The sequence below is a fragment of the Polyodon spathula genome, chromosome 4 (assembly GCF_017654505.1).
Source record: "Polyodon spathula isolate WHYD16114869_AA chromosome 4, ASM1765450v1, whole genome shotgun sequence".
In the NCBI taxonomy this organism is placed as follows: Eukaryota; Metazoa; Chordata; class Actinopteri; order Acipenseriformes; family Polyodontidae; genus Polyodon; species Polyodon spathula.
In genome coordinates, this window is record NC_054537.1 from 94,207,206 (window position 1) to 94,226,506 (window position 19,301).

General features: G+C 36.3%; 1 protein-coding gene across 9 annotated transcripts in view; it reads left to right on the forward strand.

Annotated features, from left to right (window-relative positions):
* si:ch211-80h18.1 (uncharacterized protein LOC555593 homolog) overlaps positions 1–10,757 on the forward strand; it is a 38,443-nt gene extending 27,686 nt beyond the window's left edge. For 8 of the 9 annotated variants that reach the window (XM_041249139.1, XM_041249144.1, XM_041249143.1 and 5 more), the window contains 8 exons: positions 151–195; positions 290–334; positions 3,857–3,907; positions 4,616–4,660; positions 5,336–5,365; positions 6,191–6,235; positions 9,670–9,714; positions 10,637–10,757. In XM_041249139.1, coding sequence (XP_041105073.1) covers positions 151–195; positions 290–334; positions 3,857–3,907; positions 4,616–4,660; positions 5,336–5,365; positions 6,191–6,235; positions 9,670–9,714; positions 10,637–10,671 — 341 coding nt within the window. In that variant the 3' untranslated portion in view covers positions 10,672–10,757. The remainder of the gene's footprint in view (positions 1–150; positions 196–289; positions 335–3,856; positions 3,908–4,615; positions 4,661–5,335; positions 5,366–6,190; positions 6,236–9,669; positions 9,715–10,636) is intronic. The other variant, XM_041249140.1, reaches the window with a different exon arrangement.
* The last annotated feature ends 8,544 nt before the right edge of the window (positions 10,758–19,301 follow it).

Below are 19,301 nucleotides of genomic sequence, written 5' to 3' on the forward strand. Positions count from 1 at the left end.
GATTTTGATATTGTACAGTTTAATTATAAAGCACAATTCTGCAACAACATAAGCAGTAATGCTACAATACTTTTTTTAATCAAGTGACAAAGTGCTAAAATGTGAAAGTTAAGTAAGTTTCTAATCTAATATTGTTTTTTGATTTGCTAGGTACAGGGTACCAGCATAGCATTGGTTCACAATCGGATTTGACAGGTAATTTCAGAACAACTTTATTTTCTAAACTTTTCTAAACTTAGCAATTGCACACTTTACTATACATCAATAATCTTTTTTGTCTTTGCTGTAGGAATAGCAGATCAACATGTGAGCAGCCTACAGACAGATTCCACAGGTAATTTCCCTTGGAAAAGTTTACCACGGTATTTCTGCACATTGTGGTGTTTGTTTTTTCAGTTTTCCTATGCTTTCCCTTGCTTATACTATGCATTTACCATAGTTTACCCTGATTTGCCATGTTTATTAATATGCTTTACCATACCTCACTATTCTTTACAATGCTTACCTACTGTATGCTTTACTGTGCTTTCACTGTGCTTTACTAAGCTCTACTGTGCTTTTACTATGGGAAACTTTTATACTGGAGACTTCCAGAACTATTGAAACCACTACTCATTATACTAGTATGAGCAAAGCCTCGACTGCTTTTGATATAGCTGTGTTTTCTATCTGTTGAAACAGCTAATAATATAATCCTACCAGTTATCCAATATATATATATATATATGTGTGTGTGTGTGTGTGTGTGTGTATATATATATATATATATATATATATATATATATATATATATATATATATATATATATAATATGTGTGTGTGTGTGTGTGTGTGTGTGTGTGTGTATATATATATATATATATATATGTATGTAAACAAGGTTGTTGGGGTCCATAATTAAGAGAACGCGTCATTTAACAGCAACAATTATCAGCAATTAACAGCAATCTAACCGGATGTGCACTTTCATTTGTGATGTTAACAATAGATCAGCCGGATTTTCGAACTACCTAGAACCGCCACGTGGGTCACTTTGACCCATACATTTTTAAACTGCTTCATTATGAAAATGAAAGACATACTATCGGATACAACTGAAAAGTTTTGTTCATGAACATCACATCTAACATTTGCATCGCAGAAACATTGTATTTAAATGGGAAATTAAAAATAAAAGGCTATATTTTTAAAGTGAGCGCATATACAGCATTACCACAAACGGTAAAAAAATATAATAAAATACACATTTCAAAAGAAACATGTATGTACATATACCGGTGTACAGGTGTAAATGCATATACACAAAACTATAAAACTGAAATCATCGTTTCTAATATTACATAAAAATAAAATATAACACTACTTTCGGTATGAGGGCTGCATTGTACTCTATGGAGGAGCGGACGCATCTGCCAGCTGACTGTGCCTGCATCCAGGAGCTGTGCTGTAAACAGAGACACAGTTCCATTGAACACTGCTGTGTAAACACGTGTAAACTGGTACATACAAATCTGTAAAACCGAAATGTTTTTAAAAAAAATAATATAAAAAAAGAATATAGAGCATCCGTTTCATATTAGGCACATAAGTTGTTATCCTACCTGTCATTTCGGTTTGCTGTATGCATCTGAGTGCAGCTTGCCATATTCCAATCAAAATGACTACTTTCAAGATTAAATATTTCCTTCTGATATATTCCCAGTTGCATTTGTGGAACAAAATGAAGGATTGTTGTCTCCCAGGTACATTGAAAAATAAGCAACTAGGCTTTCACTGAGTTGGCATCTTGACAAATCTGCAATCATAGCAATCTGTCTCGTAGTCAGTCTACAAACAAAGGCTTGAAAAAGTGTGTTAGGAGGAGGAGGAGGTGTGTCTCGTTTGCTGCATTTACAAAAAAAATGGAATATCTTTTGTTACATTAAAAAAAGACATGTATCGTAATGCATGGGTCACTTTGACCAATGTGGCAGTTCTAGGTAGAACTGTTTATGACTTTATTAATTTTGTATTAGGATATTTAATTCATATATTTAAGAAAAGTAAAAAACAGACATACATATATGATTTACAATGGAAGAGTAATTAACATTTTAAATGCAAAATGGGTCTGTGACAGGTTGGCAGTGAGTGGTGACGTCAAGCCAGATGCAAGAATAGAAAAAAAACAAGGTACTGCGGTTCAAAAAGACACGTGGCACGCCATTTATTAAACACAAAAATAAATAAAATATTTAACAAAAATAAATGCTCACAGAGCACAGAAAAGAAAAAGGAATAACAAAAATAATCACAACACAAAACACTAAAGGTCTGGCTGGGCAGTAGCCTCCACGGATCCTGTAACTTTATAAATTTAAATATCTCTCTCCTCTCGCTCTCATTCCACCTCTCGAACACCCCACAGAGTGCAGAGAGCTGTGGGTTTACATAGAGATGGCCATCTCCCAATTAGCAACAATTACACATTTAATTAATTCGGGAGATGGCCACCTTCTGCACAAGGTTTTTAATCACTCCTGACAGAGGATGAGTTTACTAACCTCGTCTCTGCCAGAACACACTTCAACATAAAAACAAAACAATAACAAAACAAAATGCATGCACAGCTACACCGTCATAACAATACCAATAAACAAATACAAATACGATCCAGGGGCGGAGGGGGAGACCCCATTCTAAAAATAACTGTACAGGGCTGCTCGCCCTGTTACAGGGTCAAACTGACCAGCACAGCAGTTCTAGTGTTAATTTGAAAGTGATATCTGGTACCATACTATTATAAAGATCTCTGTTTGCATGGCTTATTTACGGTTGTCTGTTGAATAGTTGTATGACAGGTATGATTTATGGAATCATTTCATTAGCTAATACCCCTATAAGCTGTATAAATATAGTATATTTCATTGATAATCCAAAATACCTGCTTATCATAACAAAATGTGTGTCGACACTGGAATTGTGGTTTAGAGTATTATAGACTATTGTCTTTATTGCATTGATGACATTTATTGTAAATGTATTATTCTTAGGTGTAGGAGACCCATCTAGTTATATTCTATAACCATTTATTCATCTAATTGCTCTGCTTTTACGCAAAGTTTACTAAGATAGGCTGATGTGTTTCTGGCTTCCATGACTGGTCTGACATTGAAGGTTATTGGTTAGCGGCCATCTTTATTAGCAGAACAATTAAATGCATTGAGAGCACATAGAGAAGAGCCCTGCATTGATGCCTGATGTAGGAGGGGATTAAACACAGAGAAAACATTGGATTAACAATGCTCAAAACCTCATTCAGTCCAAGATATCCCTCCTCCAGTCTTGGGATTGGAGTAACAATGCTCAAAACCTCATTCAGTCCAAGACGTTCCTTAGCCACTCCAGTGTAGCTTTGGCTGTGTGCTTTGGGTCGTTGTCATGCTGAAAGGTGAACTTCCATCCCAGTTTCAGCTTTCTTGCAGAGGGCAGCAGGTTCTCCTCAGTCAATCTAGGATTGTTATTAACCATTGTTATTAAGCATTTTTGGAGTTTTGCTAAAAAAAATTGTAGACATCTATTTATTGTAACTTTTTTTCCTCATTCACAAAAGCAAATCTTTTTCTACAAATGGTTTTCCAAAAATTCTTTGTTTGACAAATGTCTAGAAATTACACATTTCCATTGGGATATGTAAACATTTGACTACAACTGTGTGTGTGTGTGTGTGTGTGTGTGTGCGTGCGTGCTTGCGTGCGTGCGTGTGTGCATGTGCGTGTGTGTGTGCATGTGTGCGCGTATGTGCGTGTGTGTGTGTATTATTTATTTATAAACAAATAATGTTGTAATGTTACAGAGGTTTTATTTGTATTGTAGGTTCAGACTACTATCATGGTCCTGCTACCAGCTACCACACAGCAACTACAGGTGAGAGGTATAGGTTAAACTCATTTACATTGGGAAATCTCCTTAATAACTTTGATAAATACCAGCATGTTTTTTGTTTGTTTGTTTGTTTTGTACTGTTTTGTTTTAATGCTCGATTTGGTATTGACTTCTCAGTTCAGTCTTGGTAAAAACTTCCAAAGGTTTTTCCCTGTCTACATTTTCCACATCTGGGTGATCTTCAAATAAATTGTACAATCTTATCCGTCAAGCCATGTTACTTAAAAATAGCTGCACTTAAGCCTCCTCCAGGGTAGTTCTATTTAGGCTCATTCATGAAAAAGACTTAAGTCCAAATTGATGGCTTATGACCAGTCTTGGACTTGAAGTCAGCTCTGTGAATACGGCCCATATGTCTATAAAGACCATTTTTAGTACTGTATCGCTCTTTTGCTATGATTACATTTTTGTATATCAGAGTTTTGGAGTCAAGGAGTTAGTTGTGAATTGCTCATTGTCATTATAAGGTGAACCCAATGTGTCTCACTATGAGTAAACCTCTATGCTGTATTTGATAGGATAGGCCATGCTGCAGCTTTACTGTTATTTTAAATACAGCCTCAATACAATATGTGGCTACTTTGTGAGATGGTTCAGCATCAAGACTCAAACTGAACCAGCTCAGCTTCTCCAGTACATGCGTATCTACATGGTTTTATTATTGATTTATTTGTTTATTTTGTGCTTTAGTCACAGGAAAACCACATGTCACAGGTTCTCAAACAAGTTCTGCAGGTAAGACACTGTATAATGTAAACTGTACCATGCATACTGTACTGTAAACTGTACCATGTATACTGTACACTGTATATGGTATATTGCACTAAAGCCATAGTGTGCCACTTCTTTGGAAAGTTGGCAAACATCTTAAGTTTAAACCACAGTTACAGGTACTGTGTTTATGTCCTTATTTTTTTTATGTCCTTAAGGAATTTCACAGTATTATAAAAATGTATGTTTTAAGATGGACTTTAACCACATCATATGTATAGTTAACCGCTCACCCCCCTAATAAAATGCACAGTTAACCGCTCACTCCCCTGATAAAATGCATAGTTAACAGCTCATTCCCCTGATAAAATGCAGTTAACTGCTCACTCCCCTGATAAATAGCAGTTAACCGCTCACTCCCCCGATAAAATGCAGTTAACTGCTCACTCCCCTGATAAAATGCAGTTAACTGTTCACTCCCCCGATAAAATGCAGTTAACTGCTCACTCCCCTGATAAAATGCAGTTAACAGCTCACTCCCCTGATAAAATGCACAGTTAACCGCTCACTCCCCTGATAAAATGGATGTCATTATTAATTCTGTGGAAAACCGTTCTAAATGAAGTTGATCGATTATATAGGCAGTTGTTCAGAAGTTTGCAAGTTGTAAAAAGATATTTAATTTTCTTTCTGTCACAGCAGATCCACGAGACGACCTCAGCTCAGCGGGTAGGTCAATGAAGGTTACATTCTTAAATGAATTACTTTTGTCCTTTTCTCACACTGTTCCACAAACATTTTCCAAAATTGGTTTGACTTGAACTGTATTAAAAATCATATTAAAGACCAAATAGCGTTTATTATCCATTTACTGAAGTTCAGTTAGTCAATAGGTATGCAACAGGGCAGGGGTTCTCATTCCAACCAAGCTTTCAATTACTTAACTAACCCCTTAATTGAACTGAGAATTTGATTATTAGACCTTTTAATTTGTTTTCAGCTCTTAAACAGTTGCAGAGTTCCAGTTGCTTACAACATGTTATAGCTAACTTGAAATCTGCAACTGTATAAAAGCTGAAAACAAGTAAAAAGGTCTAATTGGGCAAATTATCAGTTCAATCAAGGGTCTAGTTAAGTAATGGAGAGCTCAGTTGGAATGAAAGCCAGCAGCAACAGGGGGTGCCCAGGACCGAGTGTGAGAAGCCCTGTTATAGGGAAATGTAACCATACATAATAATAGGTACCAGTGGCTAAGTTTAAATACAAGAACAAGTACAGGGCTACTTACCTTGTGTTTAAGACTTTTAGTCCTTTACTTTCTCTGTTTTTGACTTTAATTCTTGGCATCTGCTTTGGGGGCCACATACAATGCACTGACATGCATGCTTTGTTCATTCAAGCTATGCGGTATTTTCTCAATGGATGAGATTTGTACTGAAGTCAGGTGACATTTGGAAAGCTGCTGGCATTTGTGTTTTCATATCATGCTATTGATTGTGAAACAGTGTTGGCGCTGACTTTTTTAACATACCTGAAATGATTTGTTTTTCGTAGCTAATGAAGGCCGGCCAGGCACCACCCCTCACCCAGACCCTGCTGGTAAGTTTAAAGGGAGTTTGCTTGTGTTCAGCTGCATAGAGAAGTCAGAAATGCAGAAAATCCAAATCATTCCGATTTGCACCTTGTTAAATCAAGTGTGGTTTAAAGGTAAGCTAAGAGAAATGTCATGTTTTACAACAGGTGTCACTTTGGCCTTGACAAGTGTCACCAGCATGGGTGTCCACAGAATTTACTTTTTTTTTTTTTTTTTTTGGGGGGGGGGGGGGCAAGGTGTTTAAAACTAGTTGGAGTAACATGATTTTATATTGCATAATAATTATTACACTTCTAATTAAGCTTCATTTACATTTACAACTCAGACTTAAGCCAGCATAGGTCTGAGTGGCATAGGTCCTTATCATTTTCAGCTTGCATTTATATTGGTCTATCTTTATTTAGTGCCCATTACTGGCAACAATAGAATAATTGCTGGTAATAATAGCGTGAGTATTAGCAACAATTAAAACCACAGTAAGGACACATTTTAAAATGCTGTACAAGGGGTGTTCAGAATACACCAATGAGATTCAGCATAATCACTGCTTTTAAAAATGCACTTACTATTCCTGCAACTTGTTGATCCCTTACTCATAAACCAACCCCAGCCATTCAGGGTTACTACTACTACTACTACTAATAATAATAATAATAAATAATAATAATAATAATAATAATAATAAATGCCTAGTACACACATGCATGTGGCATTTGCATGTACTATTTGCAGTTTGTTACAAAATTAACAAACAGAAACATTATTTTGCACGTAATTGCAGCATTGCAACAACTTTTGACAATTCTATATCTTGCTATAGAAAACATTTAAGCAGAGTTTAATTAATGCTACATGTAACACAGCAAGCTGCATAATTATACTCAGTTTAAACTTAAGCATAACTTAGTGAGTTGAGTCAAAGTATTAAAGGGATTTTATTGTAGAAGACATGAAAGGCAGTTTCCTGATAAACATGTTATTTATAATAAATAACTATATTAGCAGTACATTATATGATTATTATTATTACTATTATTATTTATTTAGCAGACACCCTTGTCCAAGGCAACTTCCAGAGGCTAAGCTCTGAACTATGCAACAACAATCCCTGCTGCAGGGTCATTAGAACAGGACCTTGGTTTCACAGCTCATCCTAAACAGAGCACAAGGATGTGAAGTGACTTGCTCAAGGTCACACAGTGAGGCAGTGGCTGAGCTGGGATTTTAAGCCAGGAACCTCCTGGTTCCAAACTGTTTCTTTAACTACTGGACCACACAGCCTCCACAAAATATAACTATGAACAGAAAATAAAAACAATTTAAAAACTGCTGTAAACACATTATCAACTTAAGTGGCCTGCACCATCACACAAAAAAAAACCAAGCAAGGAAAAGATATTCACAGTTTGTAAGACGTTGCTATACCAAACTCTGAAAAGCTGTGTGCTGTGAACTCTGAGCGCTTGAATTGCAGAAATTTACTATAATCGCTGTGTTTTTAAACACCAAATATTAATACATTAGTACTGCCAGTAAAGGCACCATCTTTGGGCCATCTCTTTTCTACCCTAAAAACATCATAATAAAACTCAAAAGTTTCTCAGCGCTAGGCCTCTGACTGGAGGAAAATCTGACTGGAACGAATTCGGCCAATGAGACAGCTACCCTACTAGACCACCCATGCAAAAAAAATGTCGTTCCAGTGCATTTAACGGGGTCGAAATTATTAAAGTGTAAAAAATTGGTGTTTAACAATAAAGTGAGACTCAACCCTGTGGTGGTGTCGCGCACTATACTGAACAGTTCAATTTATGTTGTAATACCCGAAACTCGGTTGTATAGAGTAGCATTTAATCTGCGAGTAGCAGTGCAGAATATCAAAGTTTACAGAATGCAGCAGCAAGGTAAAGCACATACTGTATATGTGCACATAAATCATCTAAAACAACATCTGGTGAAAACCAGAACTGTAACTGTGCTTCAGTATCGACTATCAAATTCAGACTAACAAGCGTCATTAAATACAGAGTACAATTATTTGACCTAACAATATACCTTACTGGTCCTGACTTCTTCGCGCTCCGGTTGTTTGAATGTGTGAGTCCTTTAACATCGCACTGCCTTTCTGTTCCTGTAGTCTGCACTACTGTACGCATAAATTACTTCCAGCCAGTGAAAGAAAAAAAAGGGTCCTGCACAACCATCCCTGCCTGCACAGTCCGCCCTGCCTTTGATGAGCAGGACAGCCAGCTTGGTATCATTTTGATCAGCTTGCTGTGCTTTCCAATAGCTTTCAAAGGCGTGAAATGAAGAAATCAGGGAGCACCCACACAAATCTCACTGAAAAAAGGGCACATTTTGCTGGCTTTTCGCATCCCTTGAATGGGCTTCAGCAGTGTTGACTATACTGTATGTAATTTTACAGAATGCTACTACTGTCCTTTAGTGTGATAGAACATGTTCATTTAAAAAAATATAATTTATATTCACCACGACATTAAACTACTCGCTAAGCCATTGTGGTGTGGCAGTGCCACCTGGGCGTTACGCGGTGCTGCAGTTCCGGGATTGACAGCAAGAGGTCAGTAAAGCATCAGCATTCAGTCCCGGTGATTAGCACTTCATGAGAAACACATGAATTATTTTCAGAGCTGTGTTTATCCGATTAAGGACGACGTTTAATCCGGGGAAACGGGGCAGTAGGGAGAAGACAGCGAAAGTCCTGTTTGGCGTGAGCTTTAGGGAGAAAGAGAGAGAGAGAGATAACTCAACTGTGAGAATACGAGAAGTGTCCAGACCTTTAATGTGTGAGAATACTGTCATTATCCAATGTGGTACCCTATCTGTCAACTTTTTTATTTATTTATTTTTTTGTTCCTGTGTATTTATCGTGTGTACGGAAACCCCTGAACCCAGCACCAGACAGGCAAAAGAGCCACATTAATTTGAGAACGTCACAACATGTATTTAAAATGTGTGGCACACATACACTTCTATACAAATTAAATATATTGAAGATACTGTATTCGATAATAAATAAATAAATAAAACTGAGACACGGTCCCAGTTACATCATGCGTTATTAGATGTCTGTTGGTTTTTACTGATATCGTGCAAAATGATTTACACATTAAATACATTGTAACTATGCATAATAATACTGTAATATTGTGCACATGTATTTACTAGGTAACTACTATGTAAATACACAGTAATCATGAGACACAATGTAAATACATTTGGCTCACTGACCTCTCAGTCATATACTATATATATATATCTATATATATATATATATATATATATATATATATATATATATAAAATCCTTTTTGTCCCTTGTTTCCTCTCAGGAGCTTCCACTGATTTTTACCCAAAACTAACAGTGAGTAGTTTCTCACACCTCTTTTTCTTCCTTCATTTTGCTTGCTTTTTTCAGTTCCGGTCAGTGAACATGACATTGCCTCTGGCCAGGGTCCTGAAGGTGAGTTATTGGAGAGCTTGCTTGTCTTTCTTCATTTTCCATCATTGAGACAGTGGAAATGTTTTTTTTTTTTTTTTCTACCTGTTATTCACTTCATATTCTAGTTAAGGCTTCTTATTAACTGAACGTGGGACAAGGATTTTTACAATGCACTAGTACAGTGCGTAGAATCAGATAGCAGGACCTGTTCACAAAACTCCAAGCTCCACTTGCAGGTGGAAAAGTTTAAATAGTTAAGAGGATGAATAGAAACACAACATGTAGGCTCTCTTTTTGACACAGTTACTGAATATGGCACAGCATTTGGAAGGGTAGTTCTATTGGGAAATAGAATAAGAATGTAAGCAACTTACTGTGTGTTTAGAGTGGATACTGTACCACCATGTCTAGCAGCGTAGGGTCTAATTCAATATCAACAAGCACTCCTTTATCTACTGATGATTGTAGGTTTGGAATACCCATTAAATACAATGCAGTGCACACATATATAGACACTAAAGTAAATGTGCAAGCGGTTTATTTATTTATTTTTGCTTCACTAAACATGAAAAAAAAATCATGTGTATTTTAATTCCTTCTGTTTTTTTTTTTTTTTTTTTTTTTTTTTGCTACTAACTTCAGTATCTTTTCCCTGTCAAATAGCAGCACCACTTATGCATACCAAGTTTTACAGTTGGGCTTGATCAGTAAGTGTATTGGGGATTTTGGTGGTTCAGTTGGAGAGAGACACTCTTTGAAGCAGGTCACAGATCACTGAGCACAGTTTTAGAAGGCACTGCAACACAGGACCGGGATTCTCAGACTGTTTTCTTGTTGGGAGTTGATTTGCCTCCTCACCACCGTTGCATGTTGCACCTGACTGGATCTGTCCAGCATAAAGAATCTTCTTCTAACACCCCCTTTCTTCTGCATCACAATTAAGGTGCAGAAAATGGGGCACTGGAGGATACCTGCTGATTTCCACATGAAACCTCAAGTGAAGCTTGTGCGCTACAACATGGATTGTGCCAACCATGGATCTGTTTGGAGGAGCAGCAACAACAACGCATGACTCACACAATCGAAATTCTTTATTGTTATTTGTATTTTTTAAACCTATTTAATGAATGGTAACTTTAACACTGTCCTCTTTTATTGTGCCTGTTTTAGAAGAGTACCATACTTTTAAACTAGTTGGGTTTTTATTTGTTAAAAAAGCAGCCAATGTTTTTAACAGCAGTGGTGCAGCAGACATAAAAAACGGTATACATTAAAACAACCCTTGACAAACTTGTATAATAAAATAATAAGAGAGTTATGCAGCTACAAAGTCCCTGCCATTAAAAAGTTCAAGTTTATGTTTTATTGAATGTGTTCAATGCAATCTAAAAAGAAGTATGATGTATTATTTAGAGTACATTCATACATTACATCATACCATACCACCTTAGAGGTGTGACCTTACCAGAGTTCAAAAGGTAAGCAAGGTTGGGCCTGGCCAGAAGTAATATTGGTGACTGGGACTCAACTCAGCCAAAGACCCAACATTGTGTTTGGGGGCACAATGCTGTATGAAGTGCCGTCCTTCAGATTATTAGCAATGTTAACCATTTCAATGGCAAATCCCAAAATAGGTCAATAAAACTTTGTCTTGGATAAATTGTTCCTTACCCTGGCAAATTCTCATTACTCTTAAACCTGTAAATGTGTGCTAGGTATCTATTTAAAGCAGGATGTTATGTGGATATCGCACGTGAGTGTCCACATATTTAGACAATATCATCATCATGATTTATTTGTTTTGGTGTGGCGCAGATTATTATTAGTTGGATGTATTTAAGTTACATGGATTTGTTTGTAAAGTAGGAAATACGTAATGGGAACTTGACCAGCATTTTAAAAACCTCATCAATGTTTTTACAGGTAAAATGCAAGATCAGTGAAACAAATATCTTGTGTTGCCTTTGAGTTCTTAGGATGTAGCCTGAAGTACAAAAAAACAAGGACCTGCTCCAGTCACATCATGGACAGCCTTTTATCATGCCATTAAACAGCAGCAAATACAGGTTCTACAGTATCTGTGTACACCTCCATTCAACTAATTCAGTAAAACGAGTCGAAATGTGGCATATACACATACACACACAGCTCTGGAAAAAATTAACAGACCACTGCAAAATTATCAGTTTCTCTGGTTTTACTATTTATAGATATATAAAATGAACACATTTTTAGGGTAAAATGAACATTTTTGTTTTATTCTATACACTACTGACAACATTTCTCCCAAATTCCAAATAAAAATATTGTCATTTAGAGCATTTATTTGCAGAAAATGACAACTGGTCAAAATAACAAAAAAGATGCAGTGTTGTCAGACCTCGAATAATGCAAAGAAAATAAGTTTAGATTCATTTTTAAACAACACAATACTAATGTTTTAACTTAGGAAGAGTTCAGAAATCAATATTTGGTGGAATAACCCTGATTTTCAAGCACAGCTTTCATGTGTCTTGGCATGCTCTCCATTAGTCTTTCACATTGATGTTGGGTGACTTTATGCCACTCCTGTCGCAAAAATTCAAGCAGCTCAGCTTTGTTTGATGGCTTGTGACCATCCATCTTCCTCTTGATCACATTCCAGAGGTTTTCAATGGGGTTCAGGTCTGGAGATTGAGCTGGCCATGACAGGGTCTTGATCTGGTGGTCCTTCATCCACACCTTGATTGACCTGGCTGTGTGGCATGGAGCATTTTCCTGCTGGAAAAACCAATCCTCAGAGTTGGGGAACATTGTCAGAGCAGAAGGAAGCAAGTTTTCTTCCAGGACAACCTTGTACTTGGCTTGATTCATGTGCCATTCGCAAAGACAAATCTGCCCGATTCCAGCCTTGCTGAAGCACCAGATGAGTCCAATTTTCGGCTTTGCCCAACATCTGGTCATCTAATGGTTAAAGAGAGACCTGGAGAGGCCTACAAGCGGTGGAGGATCGGTGATGATCTGGGGGTGCTTCTGCAAGGCTGGAATCGGGCATCTTTGGCATGAATCAAGCCACGTACAAGGTTGTCCAGGATTATGGCTAGTTGGGCAGTCCTTCTTTCTTCAGCAAGATAATGACTCAACACACACATCAAAGTTTTGTAAGAACAATCTGGCGAAGAAGGAAAGTGAAGGACAACTCAATCCAATGACCTGGCCTGCTCAGTCTCCAGACCTCAATCCCATAGAACTTGTATGGGGCGAACTAGACAGAAGAGTCAAAGCAAAGCTACCCACAACTGCCCTACACCTCTGGGAATTGCTGCAGAAGAGCTGGGAAGACATGTAGGGCGATTTCCTGCTGAAACTTGTTAACCGAATTTCTCGTGTTTGTGAGGGTGTTATTAAGGCAAAGGGTGGCTATTTTGAGTTATTCAAGATTTAGAGACAATTTACAATTTTCTTGAACATTGCTTTGATACTCCTTATGTTTCGTTTTGTATATTGTAACGTGTTTTCATTTTTCAGTATTTACAGAAACGTATACAACGTAAAATATTGTCAATTATAAAAAAAACCTAGTTTCAAGCAGGTGTACTCAAACTTTTGACTTGTACTGTGTGTGTGTGTGTGTGTGTGTATGTATATATATATATATATATATATATATATATATATATATATATATATATATATATATATATATATATAATTTTTTGATTATTGGAAACCAGAATCACTGTTTACATGTTGCAACATCACACACCAACAATGATTTATGTTGGAATACAATATGTATTACAGGAGTTAATCTGCAAAAGCCAGTTTTGTTCTATGATTTCTAAAATAAGCAATCACTAGATTAAGCCTGGTACAAGGAACATGTGTTACGTGTCCCCGCAAGTAAAATGATACTCCCTTTCATATGTTAGCAATGAGGTGCATGAAACAGGTTTAACATTTACAGACGGATTTGATCTGATGATCCAGCTTATCAGTTTCCTTGTGATACTTGAGTCCCTCTCAAGTGTATTTTAAGAAGAAACTGTTTGAACAACTGCTGCTTTCCTTGTGTACCTTCAGGGGTTAAAAGATACTAACAAGTAGAATTCAACACATTTTGGCTAGTATCTAAATGACAAAGGCATCAACTGAATTGTTTGTCTGTGTGACGATGTTACCTTAAAAACAGATTCTGTTTTGGAACAAATCTGAACTTGGGAGAAAAAAATAAATACAAATAATAATCGATCTATTATATCTATGCATAGATATAATTAATAAACTCAAAAGGCAAGTTCAGATGGAACATCACAAGGTTTAGTAAGCACAGCCTTGGTAATATGAACAGATTTAAATAAATAAACTTGCTGGGAGGGGATTCATGTTAATTGCTAGATTTCATTTGCACTCTGTTCTGGCAAGCGGCTGCAGAAACACATTCAGCAACACACTTTGAGTTTGGGGGAAAATGAAAGATAACATTCTTCTACAATGTAGAAAGAAAAAGAAAAAAAACTTCCCAAAAAAGAAAATGAGATTAGTTTTAGTTCCACATTTTACCACTGGAGAGCGTATGACCACCAAAAAACATCATTACATCTGACGTCATCTCTCCAGCTTGCCCTATAACATGACGCACTGCCATTTGTATTTTTAAAATGTAATTCACTCCTTATACTTAAGAAAATTATGGTTAGATGTGGAATTTAAAAACACTAAAAACTTTTTACATTACAGAAAGGTCTTAAACAAGTTGTGGTCCACACCGTTATTTCGCAAAAGCTTCTTAAACCTCTAACTATGTTGAGAACTACTCCACCTCCCATAACGTGTCCAATATTGTGGATTTATTCTACCAGGAAAGTAAGGTTAAAATATGTTCTGGTCTACACTATTTGTGTTGTCCAATATTTCAGTTAGACAAGGCAAACCCCCACAGGCAAGCAGGGTGAATGACAGCAAAGGAGCACCAATCACTGCTCAAACATTTACAGTATTTACGAGATGATGACATGCAATGCTGGTTTCACAGACCCAGACTGGACTACGTAATGTTCTCTTAGGTAAGGCCCTAAACAACTAAATATGTATTTAAATTATTTTATTGTTAACAGACCACTCAAAAGTATTAGAAGGACAATTAATCTAAAGGAGGAAAAGCAGTCGAGTTTTTGCTTCCATGAAGCAGTTCTTAAAAAATAAAATAAAAGCTGTTTTTTTGACAAGCCTCTTGCAGGAAAGTCGTTAAAACGGAAGGTTATTAACACCCTGGAGGAAGAAGTTAAAGGTAAAAATGCATCAGCTGAAAAAGAATACGGCTTTAACTTACGAACATCACCTGATATTAGCTTTTAATAGTACTTTGCAATATCTAAATATATAGAAGGCAAATTGTGATAAAAAATAAAATATTTACATCAAACAGATTCATGTGAAATAAACAGAACAATCTTAAAGAGAAGCACCTTGCATTTTAGTTTTGGGTTCCTCTATCCTCTATCCGAAACATAATCAACAAGTACAGATAAACATCATCTGTAATTGACAAACCCAGGACTGGAAGACACATAAAGCTGTCTAACAAGGATGAGCAATACTTGAAGATAGTATCCTTAAGGGATAGAAAGAAGACAAGTGTTGAATTGACAAAAGAACTGGCAGAACACAGGTGTCGTTGTCCATCAAATTAATAACATGTTGGAAACTGGACTAGGGCAGCGTACGGTGGCTCGCTGTCGAGTGCTCGCAGCCATCAATTTCAAACCTGGTGAGACGGTATAACCAGACACACTCTGTCAATGACAGGCCACCAACTGCCCAAGATCGACAGATAATTTTGCAGCATCTTCGTGATGTCAGTTGTTAATCAGCACAATAAAATATTACAGCACCTGCTCTAAAATAGAGTTTGTCATTTTTCGATTACATCTAGTGAATTTTATCCAAATATAAGTGATAAGTTTCTTTTGATGCTCAAATAAAAGTGATAAGTTTATTTTGCTCTGTATATCACAGTTGTAGTCAAAAGTTTACATACCCCAATGGAAAGCCATAATTTCTAGACATTTCTCAAAAACAAAGAACCGTAGGAACAATCTTTTGTAGCAAAAGTTTTGCTTTTGTGGAAGAAAAAAAAAAGTTGCAAGAAATAGATGTCTACAATTATTTATTTCAGCAATTTTTTTGCAAAACTCAAATAATGCTAATTCAAAAGTATTCATACCCTTTGATAACATGATAGTATCTACTAAGGTGCTAGAAATTGCAATATGGTAATGCAGATCCTAGAAAAAAAAGTGTCTAGAAAATGTTGGATTGTAGGTGAACATTCGTAGATAGTATAAAAAAAGTTAGGCATAGAATGATCGCTGTCATTACCAATAAGTCAATATGGGAAAAAGTCAAGAACTTTAAAGACCTTAGGCAGAAAATTAATTATTGTCATAAAGCTGGAGAAGAATACAACAAGACTTCCAAGCATTTGAGTATCCCAATTTTAACTATTGTTTCTATTATCAAGTACAAGACTCATGGTGCTGTCACAACGCTCTATCGGTCTTGAAGAAAGAACAAGTGGAAGAACTATGAGGAATGTTAATAAGAATTCAAGATTGACTGCCAAAGTTATTCAAAGTGAACTGGCTGCAAGTGGGACTGGGGTTTCCATTTTAACAATAGGTCGAATATTGCTTGGTGAAGGTCCAATTGTCGCAGGCCAAGTCAAAAGCCACCATTAGGAAAATACTTTGTGGAGGGCTTGTGGAGCGCTGAAGCTATTTGGTTGCGTTGATAGTTGTTATGTTTGGAGAAAGTCTGGTGAGGCGTACAAAGAAAAGAACACTATACAGTCAAGCATGGATCTGGTAATATCTTTCTATGGGACTGTTTTTCCTCTAATGGCACAGGATATTTAGTTCCAATACAGGGTATAATGGGTCAAAAAAAGAAAAACAACCAAAAGTGCTGTTTGGTTTAAACTATTAACAAAGAATATATCAAATCTTCATATTATGTCAATAATTGAGTATTAATTGATTGACTGTGACCGCTTATGTGCTGCTAATTGAGACTACACCCTGATGAAGGCTAGGTCTGCCACTACCTGTTGGTGGTCTCTTTGTTCATTTTTTAGAACATACTAATCTTGTGTTCTATTTTTAATATTCTATTTTTGCATGTCCCCCATTAATAAAAATTATTTTACCTTTAAGTGTGTAAGGGTGCCTTAGTTCTTAGTGATTTGCCTGATGGATTCATTTGAATCTACACAAAAACAATGGAGTTGCAGATGTTTTTTTCATCCATATTTCTTACTAAACTTTTAAAGAAACCATTGACTTCAAAAGAGCACCGTTTTCATAATATGAAGATTTGATATAATAATAGTTTAAACCAAAGAGCACTGTAGGTTCTTTTTCTTTTTTTAATTCATTATTTTTAGAAACATTGTGTGTTTCTAATAGGAGCAGCTCCACTTTTCTGAGTGCTTTTTTTTTTGTTATAATCAACAATTTAAAATACAAGAACAAATATATTTGGAATAACAAACACAGCTGCCTTCTCATATTTGAATGAAGGCAAGAATATAATTACATTGGCCTCATTGCTGACTCAGATGGATGAAGCCTGTACCACAGAGGAGGACCTGAAAAGCAATTACCTAATGTTAAAGAAACTGATGGAAAAGAAATTAAATTGCATTGGCATATTATTGCTTTGAAATTAAACTGCATTGGCGTATTATTGCTTTGAAATTAAATTGCATTGGCGTATTATTGCTTTGTTGGATTACTGGAGAGAGACCAGCATTCCTCGAGGATTGCGCATCAAAAAATTCCCTTCCTTCAGCCAAGACAGTATAGAGTTCAAAAATAAATGGGAATCTATTCTAAATAAATGTTCTTTGGATTTGATATTACTTATAATAACTGAAGAAACAAAAAGAGAAAATAATTGCCTACAGCTGAATTAAACGAAATGAAAGCCAAGACCTCTCAAATCCAAGCAACTGAATTAAAATTGCCATTTGAAACAAAACTTAAGAGGATTTAGGTACATTTACCGCTGACTTGAAATAATTTAAACTGAAGAAATTTAAAAGGGATGAAATTGACTACAAGCAAGGAAGAGTATACCAGTGGAACGACTGTAATCGTTTTCAACGACCACAATGGAGAGCTGTACCCTTTAATTTCACAAGTAGTGATGACGAGAATTTGTCTGCTTCAGCTACATCAGAAAGCAAAGGGTTTTTTTTTTTTAAATGATCTACTATGAAACAAAAAGAAACCAGACATGTCGAGGGAGAAAACAGAAATCTACAACAGCAAGAACAACACTCAGAGACTGGGCACCAGGAGCCAGATTGGGGAACTACAGTAATTAGTAATGCCCTAATATCTCATGATGCCCTAATATCTCATGACTGGATGTCATTATTATCTAAAGGACTTTCTTTTGCTCCCACATATAGTTCTATTGAATTTCAGACAGAAATTGATCTTTGTCGTTTTTATCAGAATTTACAAGTACGGTATCATCTAAACACTCCCTGTAACGTGGTCCAAACATCAATCACAAGTGCTGAAAACCAAACTGTGATTGAAAATGTAACACCCTTGAGAACCAAGTCTTATTTTTTGCCCACAAATCTGCTATATTAACAGCTTTTACAAAAAAAGGTTAATTATGATATGGAAAAACTATTTAATGACAAGCAAAATTATTTGTTACAATTTAACCAAAAAAGAAAAGGAAGCAATTTATACTTTGTGTCAAAATGAAAAGGTTGTGATAAAATCAGCAAACGGGGAGCTGTGGTTACACGGGCTAAAGAAAGGTATGTTCAAGAAGCCTATTGACAACTTGACAATTCAGAACACTGTCAAACACTTTCTGCAAATCCTTTGGTTAATATGAAAAATGAAATTAAAGAAATGTTGATACATGCTAAAGATGAAAAATGGATCACAGAGAAAGAATATGGTTTCTTATGGTGTAAACACCCCAGACTTTCACCTTTTTATATGCTCTGTATAGTACATAAAGATCTCCTAAATCTACCTGGAAGACCTATTACACCATGTAATAATTTTTTTTTTTTTTTGGTTCCTGGGTAGTAAGTGTTATTTCCTAATTGCTTATGCCTCAAAAGTATAGAAAATGGCTATTATTCCCCCCAAACTTTGCTTTTGTGACCAGGACAGTGATATTTTGAAATTTACCTGTTTTCCAGAACATTCCAGATAGATTCAGTGCTGAGTAAACTTGGAGTAACTTCTAGAACTTTCCAGTAATATAAATAGTAGTATAAATACAGGGGCCTTAAGCCCACCAGTTCAGTTTAGTTCCAGCTGCCTAAGTGGATACATATCTGCATTTTTCTGAGATGGCATCAACAGGCTGCAAGCATCCGGCAGACGCATTTTGCTATGTCTGCGGCCAATTTATAAAGACAAGAGCGAAAAAGTACTCCGTGGAAACATCTGCTAAGATGTGCGAGGCCTACAAGGCATATTTCGGCATGCCTGTCGGGGATTAAGACAAACCCTGGGCACCTCATTTCACCTGCGAGCACTGCAAAAAAACTCGAAGGTAAGGTGGACATTTGTTGCTCTGAATTTTAT